The sequence below is a fragment of the Typopeltis vanoorti genome, chromosome 7 (assembly GCF_054136105.1).
Source record: "Typopeltis vanoorti isolate ZY-2024b chromosome 7, IOZ_Tvanoo_1.0, whole genome shotgun sequence".
In the NCBI taxonomy this organism is placed as follows: Eukaryota; Metazoa; Arthropoda; class Arachnida; order Uropygi; family Thelyphonidae; genus Typopeltis; species Typopeltis vanoorti.
This window is the reverse complement of record NC_143555.1, coordinates 33,312,501-33,335,864: the sequence shown is the minus strand read 5'-3', so window position 1 is coordinate 33,335,864 and position 23,364 is coordinate 33,312,501. Positions and strand designations below refer to the sequence as shown.

Below are 23,364 nucleotides of genomic sequence, written 5' to 3'. Positions count from 1 at the left end.
TACTATGGAACTACGATTTAACGTCCTATCATAACATCAATTGGGTTTCTATGATGCCAAGTTACTTGGCTTTGATAGGAATAGCACGTTGAATTAAAGATGAAGATAAGATGAGAAGTCGAGCAATTGGAATGTCACGATCTTTTGATTTTAATGAGTACTTGTTAACTCCTTCCACATTAACGGATGTGGACTCACATTCTCTGAAAATCAAATGTTCATTTCAATGTCTTTGTCATATTCTTCTTTTGGTAATAATATTAAAAAGATTGTTCTCTTAATTTCTTTTTTTTCAGAATTGCTACAATTTTAGAATACGTTAGAAATATCGGTGTACCACCAATTGGGTTACATTTCATTTGTTAACAGTTACTTTAGGAACAACGTAATTAGAGCGTTGGTCGAAACTTCATTGAATCAACTGACATAGCACACAGATATAAGAATTGTGGTTATTAGATCTTCGGCTTTGAGTTGTGCACTATAATGCGAAAATACTATCCTTTCGTTCACAAGTTGAACACGAGAGATTTGGGTGGATTCCATTTAATCGAATCATAAGCATCTCATATGGTACCGGTTAGAAACGAAAAAAATTCTACTTTCCATTTTGGCGTCTTTTTTTTCCCTTCCTTTTATTGGTTTATGATTTTAAATGATGTGAAATGCACGATATTATTAAAAATAAACTGATATTCATCATTATTAAATATTTTATGTAATTCATTTATTACATAGATAGCAATATTTATGTAATATAATGAATATTTTTAAAGACAAATATGACGATTTTCTTTGCTCTGTTGTAAATGTAAAGCGCTCATGAGCTTCTCGGAACCTTTTGTTCAAATGATAAAGCTGTTTAAAAATCACACACTCCATTTTAATTCCCTCGATATTATTTGATCCCAATTAAATAAATTTCTCACGATGAGTCCAATTTGGCGACTATCACGTATGAGGGAACTTCTCGTCAGATGTATCCCACTATATGCGTAGGATTTAACATCTTATCATGACATCAATGAGATTTTTATGAAGCCAGGTTACTTAGCTGTGACAGGCCGAGCACGTTGAATGAAAGATGATGAGATAATAATATCTCATCATCATCATCACACCACATAATCATAATCATCCTCTATTCTATTAATGCAGAGCCTCCATAGGTCAGTCGGTATAGACAAAGCCCTTTGGTCGGAAAAACCAGAGTTCGATTCCTGTCAACAACATGAGAAACTTCTATCTGGTGTCTTTCGACTTAAAGTGAGTTAGCGTGGTCTCGTGCAGAGACAGAGGTTTTTCTCATCCGGGACCTCGGGTTTTTCGTCCCTCAGAACAGAAAAACTGGCCCCGTGAACACTTTTACAGCTATGAATACTTACGACAATATGTGCAAGAGGGTCACATCATGGCAACCTCCTGGACAGGAGACGACAAATGAACCGGATGGTATTCTATTAATGCAGTTAAGATTTTTCCACACGACTAAAATTTACTTCTCTTGACTTGGAAAAATTCGGCTTCAAATCTTTGTGAAGATGATGAGATTGTATAGTTCTGCAAAGTATTTTACTGGGAATTCTTGCTTTTATTTTATTTACAGATTACTTATTATATACATTAACTGTAAACAAATAAAAAAATAAAATTAAAAATAGAAGAAAAATCCTCAGCCCACCCACGGTGTGAGTCACATAAAAAGAGAAATTATGAGGATATAAAGCGCTGTAGTCTCATATTTTATTATTTCCAGTAAGCATCAACAACAATCCCTAAGAACAAATCGTATAATGTGAAAAATACATCACAACTTATTTTAAAAGACAAAAGACGGGGGAAGGTAAAAACATCTGCCCTAATACTCAAATTTTAAACACAAGGTCAGCTGCCTTTAAAATAATTTTTCTTTATGCATCCAGTACTTTGGTGGTAGACGCCATGTTTCCTCTAAACTTAGCCACACTTTCTTGGTTTTGTAGTATAGGCATGGCACCCTTAATGGTGTTCTGCTATTATGGTACACTCCATTCGCAACATTGTCAGTTCGTGATACGTTCAGATAGACTGCTTTGCAGTTCAGATTAGTACAACACAGTCATACTGATCACTTGGTTCCTGCCACATTCCTGATGTTTTCTGTTTTTCACACCATTTTGCTTCCAGTTCACTATTATCTCATTTTAAGTCACTGGGACTTTTACTCTTTCACACACACACACCTTTTTTCTGCTTATCTTTTTTCTGTTTGAAGGAGGCACCATTTCTAGTAAACCATAAAATATTACAGAAGCCACTTGGAGTTCAAGGTAACCAAGCCGTGCGAAAATATCATGACGTAGGTATAATTTGCGACCTGACTGATTTATGATTACGGTACTTGAAAGCCAATTACTACTACGTCATGTCGGAGTTATAGCTTTTTTCCGAGGTCATAGAATGATGCAGTAAATATCATCGCTTATCGGTGAGAGATTTACTAATCATTTACATTCGCTTATTAATGCCTACAAGCAACTGTGTGCTTCTTGGATGTTTACGATCGTTTAACAAGAATCAACCATTTATTGCACATTTTGATAGTTCAAATGCTTCACCTATTTCCCATCGTAAATTATCGCTTACGATATAAAATACAATTATCATTCATTCGCCTTGTAAGTGATATAATTTGTCTATAATTCAATTAGGAAAATGGCAAATTATAGAAATTATGATTCGTAGTTTTCTAGTGTATTGATGTTGACGATCGTACAAATTTATAGTAATGATATAAACGCGATTACTGATGCTCACATCTAGAGTTACAGAAGCACTTGAACGGTGTAAAAGGTGCTGTATCTACAAAACGGTGTATTTTGTAGATACGGCAGAAGCAAGCAACTAAAGCTATAAGACGATGACACATGAAAATGAGTTTACCCTCATACGGATGTTCAGATGTATGAATTCCTTTTCATTCCCCAAATTAGATAAACTGGCCAGAAAACACACTTTACACACATGATTCACTGACCTTAATTGATTAGGTCATAACTCCAAATAGCAGTTACCAATAAAACATACCAAATTTGGTTCAAAACGTCAGCTTCCTTTTCTTTTATGCAGATGTCTCTGACAGAGATTACACTTCGCTTTACACAGAAGCCTCTAACATATGTAAAAATATAATTAATCATGCAGTTCTGACTTCTGTGGTTATCTTATAATTTTAACATAACATAATGTTTCAATGTAAGATAATAATTTCAGCACTAATTCTGAGATTAAAAATAACAATAATAAAAGCGAGAAAGGTTGTTAGATATAAATAAAAGGACAAAGAGACGTTTACTCTTTACAAATTAGCTGCAAGAATCAGCGTTGAAAATGGTTTGATCATGGAAGTATGACAGCATACTGAGCAGCAATTATTCGCGTTTAAAAACTCCATGTCATATCTGTGTGAGGGAGATTTTATGGTAAGTTCAGACATGAGCATCTCTCTCTCTCTCTCTCTCTCTCTCTCTCTCTCTCTCTCTCTCTTCAACCGTCCTGTTTATTCTACGCAAGCATATGCACCGAACAGTGGATTTTATTAACTCCTAGTTTTTTAGCATTGACAGAGTGGTGACTACACTTCTTATTTGATGTTACCTGGGTTAATCATGCACTTCTGACTTCTGTGGTTATCTTATAATTTACAGTGTCCGGTGGGGAAAAATTTTGTAGCAGTTCTAAGGTTCCTTCTCTGAGGGCATTTCTAAATAGATTCGTGACATCTTGGTTTGTTAGGAGGTCGATGGTGCACTAGTTCTTTTCTTCCAATGAAATACGAACATTTTATTCATATGTTCTATAATTTTTTTCGTATGTATAAAAGAGACTATTTTTCCGACATGCGGTTCTACTAGGCTGTGATAGACGTTTAGAGATTGCAGAATGTCTAACATCTACAGTAGCGTTCCAAGAGTGCCTCTACTTCACCGTAGCAGTGTTGACTTTGTCTGCTTTCATAACTACAACATCTTCCAGAAATCATGTCGCCATGATTTCTGGAAGAATGAAATTATGTTTCCATCAAAAATTTCAAGATATTTGTAGTCTTAGAAACTCGTTACAAGAGCAGGGCAAATCTCTCTTGTCTAAAGTTAATAAGCTAGAGAGTTTCTCTATCAAACAAACAAACAAAACAAAAAAATTAGGTTCAGTAACAGTCTGATTTTATATCTGTGGTCATCAAATACAGGGACTATGACATAATACCTAAAGTTTAAACTCAAGTTTCGTTCTATAAAGCACACAGAATCTTGACGCTCGGAAGCTCTTCTCCAAGAATGTATTTTTAAACTAGGCTATTCCGAATTGGCATCAACAGCTATCGAACGCTGTAAACAAGAAATGACTACAAACAACCAAAGCTTTATTCTTTGTCCTAAAGAAACAGAAAGAACTTAAAGAAGAAATTAAACAAGCAGTTATTTCAAAAAAAAAAAAAAAATATATATATATATATATAGGACAACAATTTATTCTGTAACCAAGTCATACTTATTCTTTTTTCACAGACCTTGAATACTAAAAATAAATTATTGAAATGTTTTAATTTTTATTTAACTTCAATAATCTTCAAAGCGGACATTATAGTAAACGTTTAGAAAAAAAAAAAGGGAGGGGGGAAACTAGGAAGATTGCCAAATGAGACAGCTAGATTAAATATCTATTCAGACTGTTATTACAGAATTGTTATTACAGAATTGTTATTACAGAATTATTCTGTTATTACAGAATTGTTATAAACTCACGCAATGGCGTCCCCAGGTGGCGCTGAATAATGCATCTCTAAAATCAACAACTTACTAGATGTTAATAATATCTACTACTTATCGGATATGTCAGACTCACAACAAGCCATCGATGTGATCAAAGGACTCATCAACTGGGCTGAAGAAATCAAAAAACGAATCACTTCTAAACACCTTTTAGTTCCAACAATTTAGGGAGTCCCAAATATAATAAAGTAGAAGTGTCTTGAGACCTAATGTAGACGCTACAGATTTTGAAATTTCCAGTCTCTTTTCAAACATCTCTCACAGCAAGTAGCCGCACACATCATTGGAAAAACAGAGTCGTTGATAAAAATCAGTTTATATCCCACTGTGGGGAAAAAAAAGTAAGGAATTAGTGATAGAACTAATTCCTTACTTCTAGCAAGCCAAGATATTACTAATCTGTATGCAAATATCCTGAAGGTTCGAAATTCTACAAAATCTTTTCCCACCGAACACCGTCCTTCTGATACAGCATTGCAGAGGAAAAAAAAGAGGTTTTATATATATATATATATGGATGACATATCATTTGGCCATGTTCAACGAAACGAAAGAAAATTCACACATTACTTAAACAGACTCTGTATGGATATCCTATGTATAGCCTATGAATTTATGTATAAATTTCGCTCGTGAACTGGAAAACAACAAAATTTTACCATTCATTGACCTACTCCTAGAGCGCTCTAAGGAGCAAAAAAAAGAGTCATTTATTCAGCTTAAAAAATTTTAAAAGATGTGGAAGAGGAGCAAAACAGAAATCTAGTGTAGTCTATTATACCGCCGAAGGCCATCGTGTACCATGAAAAAAAAAAAAGAAAGAAAGAAAAAGAAATTCTGTGGAGGGAGCATGAATTCTGCGCACACGTACTCAGTGCAATAAAAACCAAGATATCTCCCTACGTCAGGTTATTTATCGTTCAAATAATCACGCGTCAGCTGACCAGGGATGCGATGCACATTAAGTTTTTAAACGCCATAATTAAACCTTTTTGAGGAAGTGAACAAAAAAAGTACACCAAACTGGTCAACAATCGTACAACTAATAAAGTAGTTTTTTTTGTTGTTGTTGTTCGTTTTGTTTTGTTTTTATCTCAGAATGTGATCTTAAATGTGCATCGCATCCCAGGTCAGCGGGTGCGTGATTATTTGAACGATAGTAGACATGACGTAGGACGATATCTTGGTTTTTAATGCGCTGAGTAGGTGTGTATTAAAGTGCAGCAGTTTTGCTTCCTCTACTACCTTTTCCACCTAAAATGGTTCTTGGAAAAAAAGTTCAAAAAAAAAAAAAAAGGGAGGGGGGGAACTGATTTTCTCTCCTTCCCAAAATTTACATTCTACATCCGGTTCCTGTTTCATGCCACCTTTTCTTCATTCTGGCTTTCTATCCTAAAATCCGAAATTAACTAATATCCAATATATATTTTTTAAAAAAAAATCGAACAATAGGTATATCTAAATACATACCTATTGTTCACACTTCAGTCCTTTTCGCTGAAGAATTTCTTCGTTATTTTAAGGGAGATTCAGGTCAGCCTTCTTTGCATTCATATTATTTTCTTTTTGTGGTAGTATTTGTGTAGAATTTCTGCAAATCCTGATGAAACTATCATATCTTTAGTTGTCAAAGGTTGTAGGTAGGGTTACCACCTTTTGGTAAGTCCAAAGAGGGACACACTCATCGAATATGAAAGTCTTCCTCTTCTTTAAATGTATAAAATGAAAAAGCCAAAGTTGAATATGTAATTCTAATCTTATAAAAAATTGAAAGATTGAATGCATTGATACCGGTATTAGTGATTTAATAATATTTGTATTTTAAATATATAAGTTGTCCCGCTTGGGTGAAATTCGAGACGCTGAAAATTTTCTTAAAATTCGGGATGTCCCGCCAATTCGGGACAGGTGGCAACCCTAGCTGTGGGTATTATTTTTATTCAAATTAATTACCGTAAAAGCGTATTAATATTAATGAAATAATTACTATTAATTAATTGCGAGATCAGTATAATGTTTAGGTCGTAGACGCAACGAATATCCTCCTGTATACCTTCCTTTGTTGCTAGTGCAGGTTCTGAACCACGAATGATTCAGATTCTATAGAACAGCAGTGCCATTTCTGAACCAAGTAGAATTTCTTTTCACTTCTGACCAAAGAAACTGAAACTAAAGTAAAATTGAACAAAGTTTCTTTCTCTTGAGGTAATCATTTTGTGGATTGTCCGTACTCATACAACAGAACTGAGTGTATAATTCTGAACAAATTTTTGGTGCACTTCTTTATCATATTGTCAACCGTTATTGCGGAAAATCGCTATGAAGGCTACAACATTCGCTTCCAGCACGTCATTGCCATTGTATAGGTAGTAATTTAATTTTGTCTTCGTTTATTAAAGTGTGTGTGTGTCGTTCACGTGCTTGAATAATAATTTTAGCTTAGGTTAGCAAACTTCGGCGTGTAAATATTTAAGTTAGTTATTTAATTGTCTTTAGAAGAGAGAGAGAGAGAGAGAGAGAGAGAGAGAGAGAGAGAGAGAGAGAGAGAGAGATGAATAAGCATGGAAGTGGGTCCCGATGTGAGATCCCCTTATTGAGGCCAGAAGTGGCAAACTGAAAAATGGAGGTTGAAAATTTTCCATTTTGATCTCCATACAAGAAGCAAGGAAAACTCTCTAGAGAGTTCTCCTACTGCATGGCAATAGGAAAATATTAACTGTATTACCTTAGTAAATAACGTTTGCTTCCTCAGCACTAGGCCGCACGAATTAAAACCTGGGTTCAATTTTTTCTAGTCGCAGACTAGAGGAACTTTTTCTAAGCCTTTCTTCGATTGGTTCACGAGTTAATCGATCTCTGGCAAGGGCAAGCGGGTTTTTTCTTCCCAAAATTCGGGTTTTCCGTCTCGTAAAATCGCCTGTGGAAACCATACTATTTCAGACAATAATATATCGTGTTAGGGACCTCGAGGTAACAGCACTTAAAATTAGTGATAGTCTTTGGTCAGCTAAAACAGCCTCGCCTACTCCCTATAAGGAAATAAAAGGCGTTCAATGATTTTTCTTATATTTTTGCTCTTATTTTCAAAAATAGTTTCATTAATTCCTTAATCCTATAGGGGATACATAGTCTGGCTCTTTGTTTGCACGTGTTTAACTGGTTCTCAACTTAAGCTGCCATTATCCAGGCACTTGAACGAGACTTAAATAAACAGCAGTGACAAGTGTGCGCGCGCGCATGTGATAAAGAAACAAAAGCCATTTTGAAGCTCATTCTCAAATGAATAGCAAATATTATCTAAGTCATATTTAGTTGCTGGTCAGAATGGAAAAAATAGAGGAAGGACGAATCGATTTTGATGAATTTGAAATACGAGAGTGGTCTGAAACGTTCTCGGCCTAATGAAAAAAAACGATTTTATAATTTCAAAATTATTTCTATTTTTCAACATAATCTCCCTTAAGACTAATGTATTTATTCCGGCGACCTTCCAGAGCCATTATCCCGTTCACGTAGTGGTTCTCAGTAAGATCTGCAAAACACCCTTCTACAGCTGCAATCACTTCTTGATTCGAAAAAAATTTTCAAAGTCGAGGCTGACAACTTTTCAGACCACCCTCGTGTTTAAGACTTTCAGTAAAACATTATCAGTAGTTTTAATTTTTATTAAAATAAAACAAGAATTAATACCAAATTTACCTGAAGACCAAAAATACATTTTTTTGCTACTCACCACTAACTTTTAGTGACCCACGACGTGCAAATTACTCTTGGTGAGGGTGATTTTAATCATTACTTTGGCTTAATAATTGCGCGTCTAGTGAAGTAATTTCGTACGTCTTCTTACCTTTTTCTTGTTAATAGTCGTTAAGTAACAACATAATCTCGCGAATGCACCTGAAGTCTTACGTTCAGCGTACTAAACATAACATATTACGCTACGCACAGCTGTGAGTGATGCTTTTTGTTGAAATGCAAGATTGAAGTGACTTCGTTGTTAGATGCTGTAAGTAGATTATACCAAAAAATTGATTCAGCAAACTAAATGAACGAAATCATGGGTAAGAAATCCTGCGTTCTTTTCTGACCCAATAAAAATAAAGTTTTCAGTGAGTTCACTACTTATGGTTATAAAAGTTCGTGTTATTTGGAAACTGGTATCAGTCACTAGTAAAACTATGGCGCCTGGTTATGATGCTGCCTCATAACTACGTAATTATACTCAAAATAATAATAAAAAGAGTCCTTGTTAATATTTTGCTATATTTTTGTAGAAAATGTTCATCCCGACTTTGAAGAATTCTTCAAACACCAGAAATTTTCACGGTTCTTGAAATTTTATTTATTTTTTTTTCTCACTTCGTTTCACAAAATAAGTTCTTTTCTTTAGCTTCCTATAATATTAAGTTGGGATCCAATTAAATTTAATATCATATGGTAATCCATATATATCTAATATGCATATATAATATATAAGGTTTTTGTACAGAAATAATTGAAAATTGCATAGATTATAGACATTCGATTAGCCACTATTTTGTACCTAATATTACATTTAGTGCGATTTATAATCATTTCCGAACTTTGTGAAATCAAGAAGAATCTAGCATATTTTGTTGATGTGTTAAAATATGTTACACAAGCTTAATAATTACACGTGATTTATCTCTGTGATACACCTTAGATAACGGTAGTGAAATCTTGTCCTACGTGAGTTTCATTTTACTTCCACTAAATAAAAATATTCATGGTTAATAAAAGAAATTAGTATTCATGATCTGATTGGACTGTGCTTTTTACAGTGTTTTTCAACCGTTTGAAGTTGGTGTGTTTCTTTCCGCTGAGCACCACTAACCTTCAAGCCAGTTTTCTAGTCAGCAAATCACGAAGCTAGACGTTTTTTGACCAGCTTCAGCTTGGTAATGTACTTGTTCTAGTCGTGGTTTTGGAAGTCTGTTGTATTCACAACACAGCCTTGCCGTGCCTGCATTTTTCGATGTATCGTATAATCCACTTAGGATATATAACAAATAATATGCCTGAACATGACCTAATGTTAATATTCGTGCGTGCATTTTTACCTGTGAATCGTGTAGGTGCATTCAATGATCTAATATCATCACCATTCCTGTCAAAAGAAAATAGTTCTCCAAAACAAAATTCTTCTGCCTAGTCTGCTGATGGAGTTTGAGCATATCCAGATACCCTTAAGCTGATAAGTAGAAACCTTCTGTATCTCTGATTGTGTTTTTCTGCTCCATGATTAAAAACTTGGGGAGAGTATTTGCCACATTGCATTCACATAACAAAGTACAGATATTACCATCGATATTGTGCTGAAAGCGCCATCATTATTAATTATTCATTTTATAAATGCTAAATTGCTGATAATTTAAACTGCTTATTAAAGGATCTTCTATACAAACCATTGCGGCTATGTAATATTAATTTGTTGGATGAACTTTTTACCTACTTCGAACTACTCCGAAAATGGGCGTGAGATATATAGAGAACAATCTTTTCGATATCCTTTCGCTTGTTCTACCACGGTTATGTGTACCATTTAATATTACGAGTTAATTAAATGTTTACCGTTATAGTTCGGTGAAAATAAGTTTGTTATCATGCGGACACTACATCCCTCTTCTTCCTCGAAGATAATATGACCACTCCTTGATAATACTCTTTTTATAATCTTGATAACTTTGCCTATCTCGCTAATTTAAAATCCATTACGTTCTGAAATTACGCGCGAAACTCAGGGCAAATGTATCTTGTAATGACTCTTATTACAGAACTGATTGTGTATTAATGAAAGTTTATTAATAATTATGAATACATTTGCTTTTGACACAGCTCGCATTAGATGTTGTAAATAAATTACTATTGCTCTTTAAATGATTTAATGAGGTATGAACATGATTGTGGCTTTTAATTTATCTATAACTTGCTCTTAGTGTTATATACAATCGATTATCGAGCAGGGTGCTCATGATCAGGATCAACCTATTAACAGAAGTCTGATTCCAAATGGAATCTCCACAGTTTGAAATATAACGATAGAAAATTGAAGTCATACCTACAATATTACAATATACAAAATAAATATATAATAAGAAAAATAATGTATATTATTCATTCCGAACTATATCTAGACCTCATTTACGGAAGGAAAAAGACTGCTATGTGAAGACCAGAGAATTCTAGCAATACAATTAACGTATTTCCTTTTCTTTTCTTTTCTTTTTTTTTACCGAACGTTATTGGTAAAAAATGGCGTTCAACTTAAATAAATTTTACAGGACAGGTTGGAAATTTCCAAGCAGCTCACATACACTTCCAATTTCAAAATGAGTAAATTTGTCCATAATTCCATCTTCGGAAACTTCCGAGGTACTATTTTACCCTGCTTATTATATTCATGTTAATAGTCACGAAAGCCAATCTGGACCGGTGGACCTTTAAAGACAACAAATACCTAATTAATATTTTAATGCTGAATTTAAGTATAATACTTATAAATTATACTTAAAACATTTCTGGATTATGTACATTCATTGCAGTAGTTGTAGTAGAAGTAGAAGAAGAAGCAGTGGCATAATTTAAGGTACTAATAATTATTACACCTGAATCATATGTAATCAAATACATTTAATCCGATACTCGGTTTATTTAAGTAAGCTTATTGAAACAGAAATATTATTTCACCTAGATTTAGCTAATTTTTATGTATGAAACTGTCTTCATATATTTCCTAACTTGATGTGTTTTCTGCATGTAGATAGCATTTGTGATTTCCAAGGGGGCATGAGTTCAGTTTCCTGTGCTTATTAGAGATCTGAGGTGGCTCGAAAAAAGTTCCATGTTTGGTCTTTCTCTAAAGTTTCTCTATAGCATTATCACAAGGAATGTGAAAGAATAATGATCGCTAACTAGTAAATACAGTGCAGCAAATATCATAGGCGGGATGGCAGCATGTTTATCTCCCGGAAATGCTGATTTTTCATCAGGCAAAATAGGCAAAACTGGTTGGAAAACACACGCAGTTAACGGACACAATAGACCGGCTCCATAGCTTCACTTGCTTTGGTTGTATGCAACTAGTGATGATGATGATGATGATGATGATGACCAGTTTTCTTGAAACATCGAACCACTGTCGTAATGCCAGTTGCATTTTCTAGACCCTTCCATCTAACTTTGTGATATTTCCGCGCATTTTGTGACTACGGACAGTACTGTTAAAATGTGCAGAAATATCACAAAGACAGGTGTAATAACAACTGACGTCTGTGTTCACTGGGCATCTACAGACGCCGTATGGTCACTCCGATGCTCGATGATGTTCCACACTAGGCCTCGCCATGTAGTCCTGTTGTTTGCCCTTCTGGCAGCCTCAACTCTCTGAAGATCAGTCACTCCACACACGCCATCCATCCATCTCATTGATGGTCTACCCCTGCCTCTTTTTCCAGGAACTTTACCTTCTATTACTGTTCTGAGAAGTCCTCCTTCCATCCTTTCTATGTGTCCAAAATATTTTAATTTTCTTCTGTCAATATCCTTAAGGAGCCTTAAAGTTCTACTAATCTTTTCTAACACCCATTCATTTGTACGCCTTTCAGTGTATGATAACCTCGACGGCCTTCTGTAACACCACATCTCAAAAGCAGATATCCGTTTCTTATCTGATTTCTTTAGCTTCCAAGTCTCGCATCCATAAGTTGCTGTTGGAAAAACAATTGCATCCAAAATCCTCAACTTTGTTCCCATGTAGATAGATCCATCCTTCCAGATTTTAGACAGGTCTCTGACTGTTGTTTTAGCCATTCCTAACCTTTTTCTGACATCTTCTTAACATAATTCTTCACATTGATAATGGATCCCAGGTACTCAAACTTGCTGACTTCCTCAACTCTTTCTCCATTAAGATACATTTGTTTCTTAAGAGCTTCTCTGTTTGTTTTTCCTTTGAGAACCATGATCTTTGTCTTGCTAGAATTGAGTTGAAGTCCTCTGTTATTACTGATCTCGTTAACTTTGTCAAGAATTAGTCCTAGTTCTTCCATGTCATTACAAAGGAGTACTGTATCATCAGCGTACCTCAGATTACTGATCAATCTACCTCCTATCGTAATTCCTGTCCTGAGCTCATCCAATGCTTCACGCATGATGTCCTCTGCATATATACTAAACAAGTGAGGAGAAAGTAAACATCCTTGCCTAACTCCTTTTCCAACTTGAAGCCAGTCAGTCAATCCAACACCGGTTCTTACCGTGGCCTCTTGCTCTTTATACAAGTTGGCTATCAACCTGATAGTATATTGAGGAAAACCCATTATTTTCATTACTTCCCACAGTTTCACATGCTCAACACAGTCAAAAGCTTTAGAGTAGTCTAAGAAACACATTACCAGAGGGAGTCTGAATTCTTTATATTTTTCTATGATCTGTCTAAGGCAAAGGATCTGATCTCTGGTGCCCCTACTTTTCCTAAATCCTGCTTGTTCCTCGGGCATCTCTGCCTCAACTTTGGCCTCGATCCTATTTAGCATGATCTTTAATAAAATTTTGCTTGCATGAGATATCAAACTAATAGTTCTATAATTCTTGCATGCCTTCATATCTACTTTCTTATGTAGTGGTATAAAAACAGACTTCTTCCAGTCTCTAGGCCACGATCCTGTCTCCCATATCCTTGTAATCAATCTATGAAACACTCTTATCCCTCCATCTCCTGTGGCCTTAATTAACTCTGCTGGGATTTCATCTGCACCTGGGGCCTTATTGCTGTTGAGCTGCTTAACTGCTCTTTCAACTTCATGCCTAAGAGGACTCCACATTTTCTTTATCCACTCTGCTGTACAGTTCCTCACAGTATTCTTTCATCTGTTTTTGATTTCCAACTCTTCTGTTAGTAATGATCCATTCCTGTCTTTGATGACATTCAATTTAGGCTTGAACTTATGCTTTAAGTCACGAACTAAATAAAACATCCTTTTATAATTATTCCTTCTCATCTGGAACTCTATTTCTTCACATTTATTAGTATAGAACTTTTCCTTATCCTGCTTGATGGCGCTTCTGATTTCTCTATGTAATCTCTTGTATTCTTCAGTCCCTGTGTCTCTTTGTTTTTCCAACCGCCTTCTTTTGATTAGTTCCCATGTTGAATCTGATATTCATGGGTCTCTTGGTTTTCTTATTGGGGCGAGATATGTATCCTGTATTATCATCTTGACTCCTTTCCAAAGCATTTCTGGTGAGATTTCCTCATTGGTCTCCAAAAAATCATCCAGCCGAGTTGATGTTTCTTCTGTGAATCCACTAGGAATTACTCTAATATCCAATCTAGTGGAATGTGCCTGACCTGGAAGTCTTCGGAGTCTTAGTCTTACTAAGACAACTGACAATGATTTGTTATTAGGAGGGTTATGATGGCAAGGGGGTGCATGATACGAAAGGTATTACATCTATAATTTGCGTGTATTTTTCTGACCGTATGTCTGATTTGTGGCAAAACACGAGTTGCAAAGAAGAAAAACCCTACCAGTGACGTATGAGACCAGCTAACGCACCTTCAGCAGAAAAAAAAATGTATGAAGGAATGACAATATTATTATTATTATTATTATTATTATTATTATTATTATTATTATTATTATTATTATTATTATAAAACTGGTTTCACACTTCAATATAAAAATTGTGAATAAAATGGCAGATCGACCATACTGATACTGGTTTAGCCTATTGGATTCAGTGTTAGTGGAAATATCACACAGGCCAGCTGGGAGAGCGCGCTTTCTGCAACTGGATAACCCAGAAATCGCTAATGACGTTAGCTGGTCTTCGCTCCTTTATGTTTCTAAATCTTTGAAACTGAAAGTTTGTCTGCAAATCTGTGCAGTCAAAGCTTTCGTTTGAAATATTTTTGATATCATGGATAGCATTTGAAACAGAAATTAATATTAATTTGATATTAATATTAATATTAAGAAATAGAAGTGAATGTACAAAGAAATTACTCGTTTCGCTGTGGAGGAAAAAATTTTAACCAGCCTCCTGATGAAGCAAGAAATTATAAAATCTTAAATAGTGACCAACTCACGGTCGCTATTTAAGATTTTAGGATTTTATTTTGACAATTAGTGGTAGTGGTAGCATTATATAATTGCTGGAATTTTAGAGAAGAATTTACACTCATAACAGTATCATTCTCGTAAAAATACGCTATTTTTTAAATGCGATATCGCTTATTTTTTAGATGAAGTAGGTAAATCGATCAAGGAATAAATTGTTGAAATTTCTTGAATAATACGAAATGCAATGGTATCTTCAGCACTTCCCTTCTTTACGATCCAACACTACATCTGGTTTAGCTGTGCAGAATCAGAGTACCTGAACATAAGATTTGAAACTGATCAAAAACGGTTGTTGCCTGCAGAGATGTCTGCGAAGAAAGGGACCAAATCTCTTCCACCATCATTTTAGTTCGATAAAGCTGAATATCTCGGGAGATTTTAACCAATGCCAAAAAAAAAAAAATCTATATTCAGAATTTAGTTGAAATCAATAGAACGATACCATGAATCTAACTGGTGGTAGAAGAATAAAAAAAGCGTTAGATATATTTCGCTATTTTGCAAGTGCCCTAGCTATTTTATTATTATTATTATTATTATTATTATTATTATTATTATTATTATTATTATTATTATTATTATTATAAAACTGGTTTCACACACTTCAATATAAAAATTGTGAATAAAATGGCAGATCAACCATACGAGATTTACAACAGAAGTTAGAGTAAGTTGAATTTTGATCCTATTGATTCTTGTAATAATAATAATAATAATAATAATAATAATAATAATAATAATAATAATAACAGTCAGCGACTAGCTTCATGTGAAACTATCGTGAATTTTGACATTGTCAAGTTAGTACCTCATAAGAGTGGAATCGGTGTGTTCCGACTTCGAGACCCATCTAATAACAATCATAATAATAATAATAATAATAATAAAATCAGTGATATTATGCAAGTGATTAAAATAAAAAATACTTAAACACTTGTTATGTCATTTACGATATCTCTCTTTCCCTTTTTAACTCGCTCCCCTTATTTTGTAATCAAGAAGTTCCACTTTAATATTCAGTAATTATAAGCAGCATATTGAAATGACGGACAAAACTTCAAAAATATTGTTTTGATATGAAAAACAAAAGAAGAAAGAGAATTAAATTGGCAAATTGCTATCCAAGATTTTAAAAACTTTGAAAACTGCCTAACGTTTCGCCTTTGTACTTTTATACAGACAGATAACACTCTTTAATTTTCTCTAAACTAGAGAAAATTAAAGAGTGTTGACTGTTATCACACCAGAAAACTATAAAATTCTTTATAGTTTGTAGTTAAAATTCTTTATAGTGCACCAGAAAACTATAAAATTCTTTATAGTTTTCTGGTGCACACCAAAAAAATATAAAGAATTTTATAGTTTTCTGGTGTGCACAACACTATGAAGTAGCATTTATGATATTCATTTAAGATCTTAAGCAAATATCATTCGGTTTCTTTTAATAGCTGATTCTTCCACCAGCTGATATTTTCAATTTCGTTCTGCCATATTTTCCAGTGTACTGATTTCTTTATAAATTGCGTACGGGATAATGATAACAGATTACATACAAGTAATGACCCGTGTTTTCGGTTTCTTGGTTTTCTGCACATTGTAAAAGACAATTCCATCTAGTTGTTAGCATTAGTTTAAGTACACGAAAATTGTGCTCAACAATCCATTCAGGAACGTTTCTTAATTAGCATTCTAATGGTAATTATGTAATTTAAATAATAATTATGATCGTGTAATTATAATGTAGAGCCTCCGTAGGTCAGTCGATGTAGACGAAGCCCTTTGGGAATTGGAAAGACCTGGGTTTTTCAACCGGAAGTGAGTTAGCCGGTCTCATACGGAGGTAAGGGATTTTTCTCCCGGAAAGTCTGATTTTTCGCCCCGCAGGCAAACGGACCAGTAGAACACACACAATTCACAGACAAGAATACTTGGAATAGCGCTAACCACCTTATCCTCGTATTACGGTTAGGAAATCCAAGGATACGTGGAAGGCCAAGGGTGCTTAGGTGCCTTTAGGACCACTGATAGAATAAAATAATTGTAATGCTTTGGATTGTTTAATCCAATGCATCACAATTACACTACGTAAACCATCAAGGCTTGATGTTTCACGTAGTGTACATTTTAAAATACCATCTGCGGTTTAATTTGAAATTACAATAATTAATACGTTTGAACAGATATGGGTACGGATCACAAATTTGAGTGTAGCCGTACCATATCTCAGGGATAATATGTCACGTGCATTCGACATAATGAGTTAAAGGAATCATGACAGCAGTGGGGATGTGGTATGCTTCGACTAGAAGGCAATAATTACAAGTTAGTATGAAAGAAACTGTTCGTATTGGAATAAAGAAAAGTATAAAAATAGAATAAAAACCGGGGATTCATTAGAAGTCTGGAACACAGGCACTTGCTTTTAAATACTGGAGAGAATTCTGAAAATATTCTTTCTTCACACAAGTGCCTGTGTTCCAGACTTCTAATGAATCCCCGGTTGCCAGAAACCGTAATGCTGCTTTCGCATTGCGGTTTCATCATGGGATCTTCCGGGCTCTTTTATGATAAAGATTTCTTGTGCTAATAGATAACAAAGAATATCTCATTAAAATATTTTTTGTCATTAGAAGTCATTGGTAAGTATCTGAATCTTGCAATTATAATCTCTCAGAACCACTTTTTACCAGAAATAATCATTAGTTCCATTATGTCTCTCTGTTTCTCCGTTCATGAGATGGGAAAAAAAGCTATCAACGAAAGAGATGAACAGATTTTGACAAAAACAGATTTAAACACTATAAGGAAAAAATGTGTAATTTTTATATTTTTCCTAAAATGCAATAATAAGCACTTTCGTGAAAATCAACATTCGCTGCGTCTTAATATGGGCTCTAAACTAATCTCATCAACTCCTCTTGCCTTTTGTTTATTATGAAATATCCGATTTTTCTGTGACAGTTTGTTTTTCAGGATGCGTGAGATGTGAAATACAAAGGTAATTTTTTCTGCCATTTTGAATTCTTTATAAAAATCATGAGTGATGCTGTGTTGTATATTATTACAATTAAATTCTCTCAATTTCCAAGGAAGGTAAACGCATCACAAACAAATCTCGGAAGTTAACCAGTCTTTCAATATCCGCGATTTAAAGGGAATAATGTACAAATAGATATCAAACCTCAAACGCTTTCATGGTACAGTGCTTGGAAAGAAGTCAACGGACACATTAATGGAAGGAATAAACAGCCATGGTGCCCACCATAATAAGATGTAGCACCTCATTTCTTTGAGATAACTGCAACAATCCTGTGGAATACTTTCCACGAGCGTACGATAGCAATCAATGGGAATTTTGGACCATTCGTCCTATAGTATGTAACGAGGTACTGAACTGTTGTGGTAGCGGAGTCCCTTGACCTCACCGAAGCTCCAATTCAACCCATAGATATTCAATAGACGTTCAGGGCTCTGTGAAGTCCAAAAAATGTCCAAATCAAATGTCCAAAACGTTCATGTCCAAAAACCGTGCAATTGCATCAGCAGTCTTATGGCATGGTTTCATAAGGCTACTAAGCATTGTCTTGCTGAAAGAGACACTGATCAGTTCCGTAGAAACGCCACAAAGTAAGAAGTATCGTACTGTTTGTATTGTCCAAATACCTTTCGTTTCGTTATTCGTGGCACCACAAACAGCAATCAGAGGCCAAACCAGGTCAACATGATGATATCATTACACCGCCAATCTCGAATTCCATAGTTGGTGCTACGCACTCTGGAAAGGCATCCGCTCCACCCACACTGGTCTATCTGCTCCTTAGAGGGTGTAGTGTGATTTGTTGCTCCATAAAACAGCTTTTCCGAGCTTCCAGGAAGCACTGTACTCGCTCTTTGCACCACTTCTTTCTACACAGAAATTCGAGAAATGTGGAGCTTGCATATTGCGGTCCCGCCATGGAAACCTATGTTGTGACCCTCGGTTCTGAACGTTTTTGTGTAGTCCAGTCGATATCCGGAACTCAGCATTCAACGTGTCGGAGGACGAATGGCGGTTTTACATATTATCTTTCGTAGCACCCTACTGTCACGTTCGACGAATGTAGTGGGTCGTCAACTGTGGGTAGCACATAAATCCTTGCGTTTCCATCTCATTATGGAAATGCTTATTGTTGACCTAGGACGGTCAAATTTTGTCAACTATTTGCAATCAGATAGGTCTACAACATGGCATAGTATCACAACGACCCTTTCAAACTCTCTAAGCTCCCTTCTCGCAGTCATTTCAGCCAAACACAGTTCCACTGATTTGGGAGTATCGTATTACTCCAATTTATATCGGCTACAAACACGTGACTCGTTACATGGCACGATACACCTTGCCCCTGTGGTGTCCGTTGACTTCTTTCAACCAGTGCATCTTCCATAGCGTGCGAAGAGGATATAGTATAAGTGTCGCTGGAGCACAGCATACGGCAGTCTGGTGACTGTTTTAGACTCCTTTTTTAAGCAAAACATATTGGCACATTCTGATGGAAGTATTCTTGATTTTACAACAACTGATAAGTAAATTTTAAGAATGGAAAAGAACATTACTTCATAAATACATACAAAGGAAATTACTAAAGCTACAGGTGGTCTATCCACGTTGAACAAGCAATGCCACGAATGACATTAGATTCGTGAAGTACAGTTTAATGATTCAATAAATAAAATACTGTTATTTCTAGTAGGTTTTTAAAATATTTTACAAATAGTCTTTCTTTGATGTACAGTTCCTTTTATCCTGAAAGCAATTCCTTTTTAAAATTCTGTAGGAATGGAGGCTGATCATCTCATGTCTAATATTATTGTCAGAATGGACTACAAGTAAAGAGATCCATGTAAATAGAGAAAAAAGAGCAGGAAGGAGTGGGGTGGGATCTGGCCCTGCAGGTGAATGGTGGAAGGAATGGTGGCGACAGTATATTGGAGAAGTAACAGATCCAACAGTACGACCGATCATATATCCAACTGATTCTTTAGGAAATCGTCTTCCATGTCCTTGTATACTTCCTGCTATAACACCTTCTTTGCCACCTCCTCCCACTCGACCACCCATCAGGCCACCTCCACCATTTACAGCACCTCCATTAAAAACAAGGCCACCAATTAGACCACCTCCCCCTCCACCTCCAACTTTACCTACACGTCCTCCAATAAGACCACCTCCTCCACCCCCACCCACATTACCGCCAATCCGACCACCACCACCACCACCACCACGGCCACCAATTCGGCCACCTCCTCCACCTCCAATACGGCCACCCATCCGACCACCTCCACCTCCGCCACCACCCACGCTACCACCAATCCGACCACCTCCAACACGGCCACCAATTCGGCCGCCTCTTCCTCCACCTCCAACACGACCTCCCATCCGACCGCCTCCTCCTCCTCCACCTCCACCCACACTACCACCAGTCCGAACACCACCAACAAGACCACCTATCCGACCCCCTCCTCCACCACCACCCACATTACCACCAATCCATCCACCTCCAACACGACCGCATATCCGACCTCCCCCTCCTCCTCCACCACCACCACCAATCCGACCACCTCCTCCACCACCACCAATCCGACCACCTCCTCCACCACCACCACCACCACCTATACGACCTCCACCACCACCTATTCGACCTCCACCATCACCACCCACATTACCACCAATCTATCCACCTCCAACACGACCACCTATCCGACCTCCTCCTCCTCCACCACCACCACCAATCCTACCTCCGCCAATCCGACCACCTCCACCACCACCTATTCGACCTCCACCACCACCACCAGCACCCACATTACCACCAATCCATCCACCTCCAACACGACCACCTATCCGACCACCTCCTCCTCCACCACCACCAATCCGACCTCCGCCAATCCGACCACCTCCACCACCACCACCACCCACATTACCACCAATCCGTCCACCACCTATCCGACCACCTCCACCACCGCCGCCGCCACCTATCAGACCTGCACCCCCACCTATACAACCGCCACCTCCAACACGACCGCCTATTCGACCTCCTCCTCCACCACCTCCACCATCGCCTACCCTGCCACCAATCCGCACACCACCAACACGACCACCGATCCGACCTCCACCACCTACACTACCACCTATCCGACCTCCTCCACCCCCAACAAGACCTCCAATTCGACCACCACCACCAGTACAACCACCTTATCCTCCACCAAAACGGCCATTTCCACCTCCAACAAGACCACCAATTCAAACACTTCCACCACATCCACCAGTTCGTCCTCCTCCAACAAGGCCACATATTCGAACTCCTCTACCTCCACCTCCTCCCACAAGACCACCAATTCGACCACCTCCACCTCCAACAAGACCACCTATTCGACCTCCTCCTCCTCCAATAAGGCCACCAGTTCAACCTCCTCCTCCACCACCGCCACCCCCTCTCACCAGACCACCAATTCGAACTTTACCTCCTCCAACTCGACCGCCTATTCGTCCTCCTCCCCCCACAAGACCACCAATTCGAACTTTACCTCCTCCAACTCGACCGCCTATTCGTCCTCTTCCCCCCACAAGACCACCAATTCGAACTCCTGTTCCACCACCTCCTCCAACAAGACCACCTATTCGTCCTGCTCCTCCTCCACCACCACCACCTCCTCCTATTCGACCACCACCACCACCACCTCCTCCTATAAGACCACCAATTAGACCTCCTCCACCACCCCCTCCCCCTCCTACAAGACCACCAATTAGACCTCCACCACCCCCTCCTACAAGACCACCAATTAGACCTCCACCACCACCTCCTACAAGACCACCAATTAGACCACCACCACCTCCAACAAGACCTCCAATTATACCTCCGCCTCCACCCCCACCTCCAACACGACCGCCAATTAGACCTTTCCCACCTCCACCACCACCTCCAACAAGACCACCAATTCGACCACCTCCTCCAACCAGGCCACCAGTTCGTCCTCCACCACCAGTTCATCCTACTCCCCCACCATTTGCTACCAGACCTCCTCCTCCACCACCTACAAGACCACCTAGTCCTGGGCCTGATGTTCCATGTCCAGAAGTTGGTCCTCCTCAAAAGATTCCAAGACCTGATCGGCCATTACCAGATGGGTCTATGCCACCTTGTGCATTATCAGGAAAAAATTTCTGTATATTGACAGAAGACTATCCGTCGTAAGTAGTTTGTTTAATTTTGCTTCTTTGGCTCTTCAAACCTTTTAATTCTACTCATTAGAATTAAAAATACATAATTTGAAGCATATTATTTTTTACATTATGAGAAAATCATTTTGGTACAACATGACAGATGCGAAAAAAATATTAAAATAAGATTCTGAGTAAATTCATTCTGAGTATTTCATTAATGCCATATACTATATATGAATTAATGAATTTATATATGAAATGCTTTATTAATAATGTATAAAAATTTGAAATGAATAACATGAGAAATTTCAAAGCCTGTATAACTCAGTGGAAGTCGCGCTTGCATGCTCTGCACTAGGCCACGTGAAGGTAGACTTAAGTTCAAGTCTTGTCGCCGACTGGAGGAACTTTTTCTAAGCCTATCTTTGACTGGTTTCCAAGTCAGTCGATCTCTGGCACGCGGAGTTTTTTTCCCGGAAACTCGGGGATTTCGTCCAGTAAACCGAAGAAAATCAACCGTAGAACTCACATTATTTCAGAAAGTAACATATCCTGTTAGGGTTAGGCACCAAGAGATGGCAGGACTTGTTTGCCCATCTCTTCATCGGTGCCACCTATAATTAGTGATACACATGGGCCAGCTAATCTCTGATTAGCTACCGATGGAGATTAAACTGCCCATTCAATTTCCAAAAGCTAGATAGGGTTTAAAAGAAGCCTTGCCTATTTCCTATAAGGGAATAAAAGGCATCAGCTGATTTAATTTATTTATTTGAGAAAATCCTAATTAATTATAGATATGAAATACTGAATTTTGCGGTGAAGGATGTTCGCTTTGAACATTACTGATGTTTTAATTTTTCTATAAAAAATTCTGCAATGATTTGCAGCCTGACTCTTAACAACTAAATGAAGTTTAGTAATTTTTCTTTCATAATAAACAATACAATATTGCATGCTGTCGGACGGATCCTTCAGCTAAAAGTACAGGCACAAAGCCCCATTGCGCTAAAGACACCTATGATTTAACTACAAATGTTAATACTGGAGCTGTTCAAGAGAACCATGAAATCTTTGAACAATAGGACTAGCAAGTTATAAGTGCAGCTCATATAAGCGAATCACACCCGGTACCCTCAAGAGAGTAAAGAGTAGAATTTACTACTCCTATTTTTTTTGTTTTTTGTCAAATATCATAAATGAATTACGC

General features: G+C 37.2%; 1 protein-coding gene across 1 annotated transcript in view; it reads left to right on the top strand.

The window, feature by feature from the left end:
* Positions 1–23,364, top strand: part of LOC150104572 (uncharacterized) — a 32,536-nt gene that overhangs the window by 4,965 nt on the left and 4,207 nt on the right. The window contains exon 2 of the mRNA XM_090395582.1: positions 19,771–22,181. Within this exon, the coding sequence (XP_090251708.1) occupies positions 19,771–22,181 (2,411 nt within the window). The remainder of the gene's footprint in view (positions 1–19,770; positions 22,182–23,364) is intronic.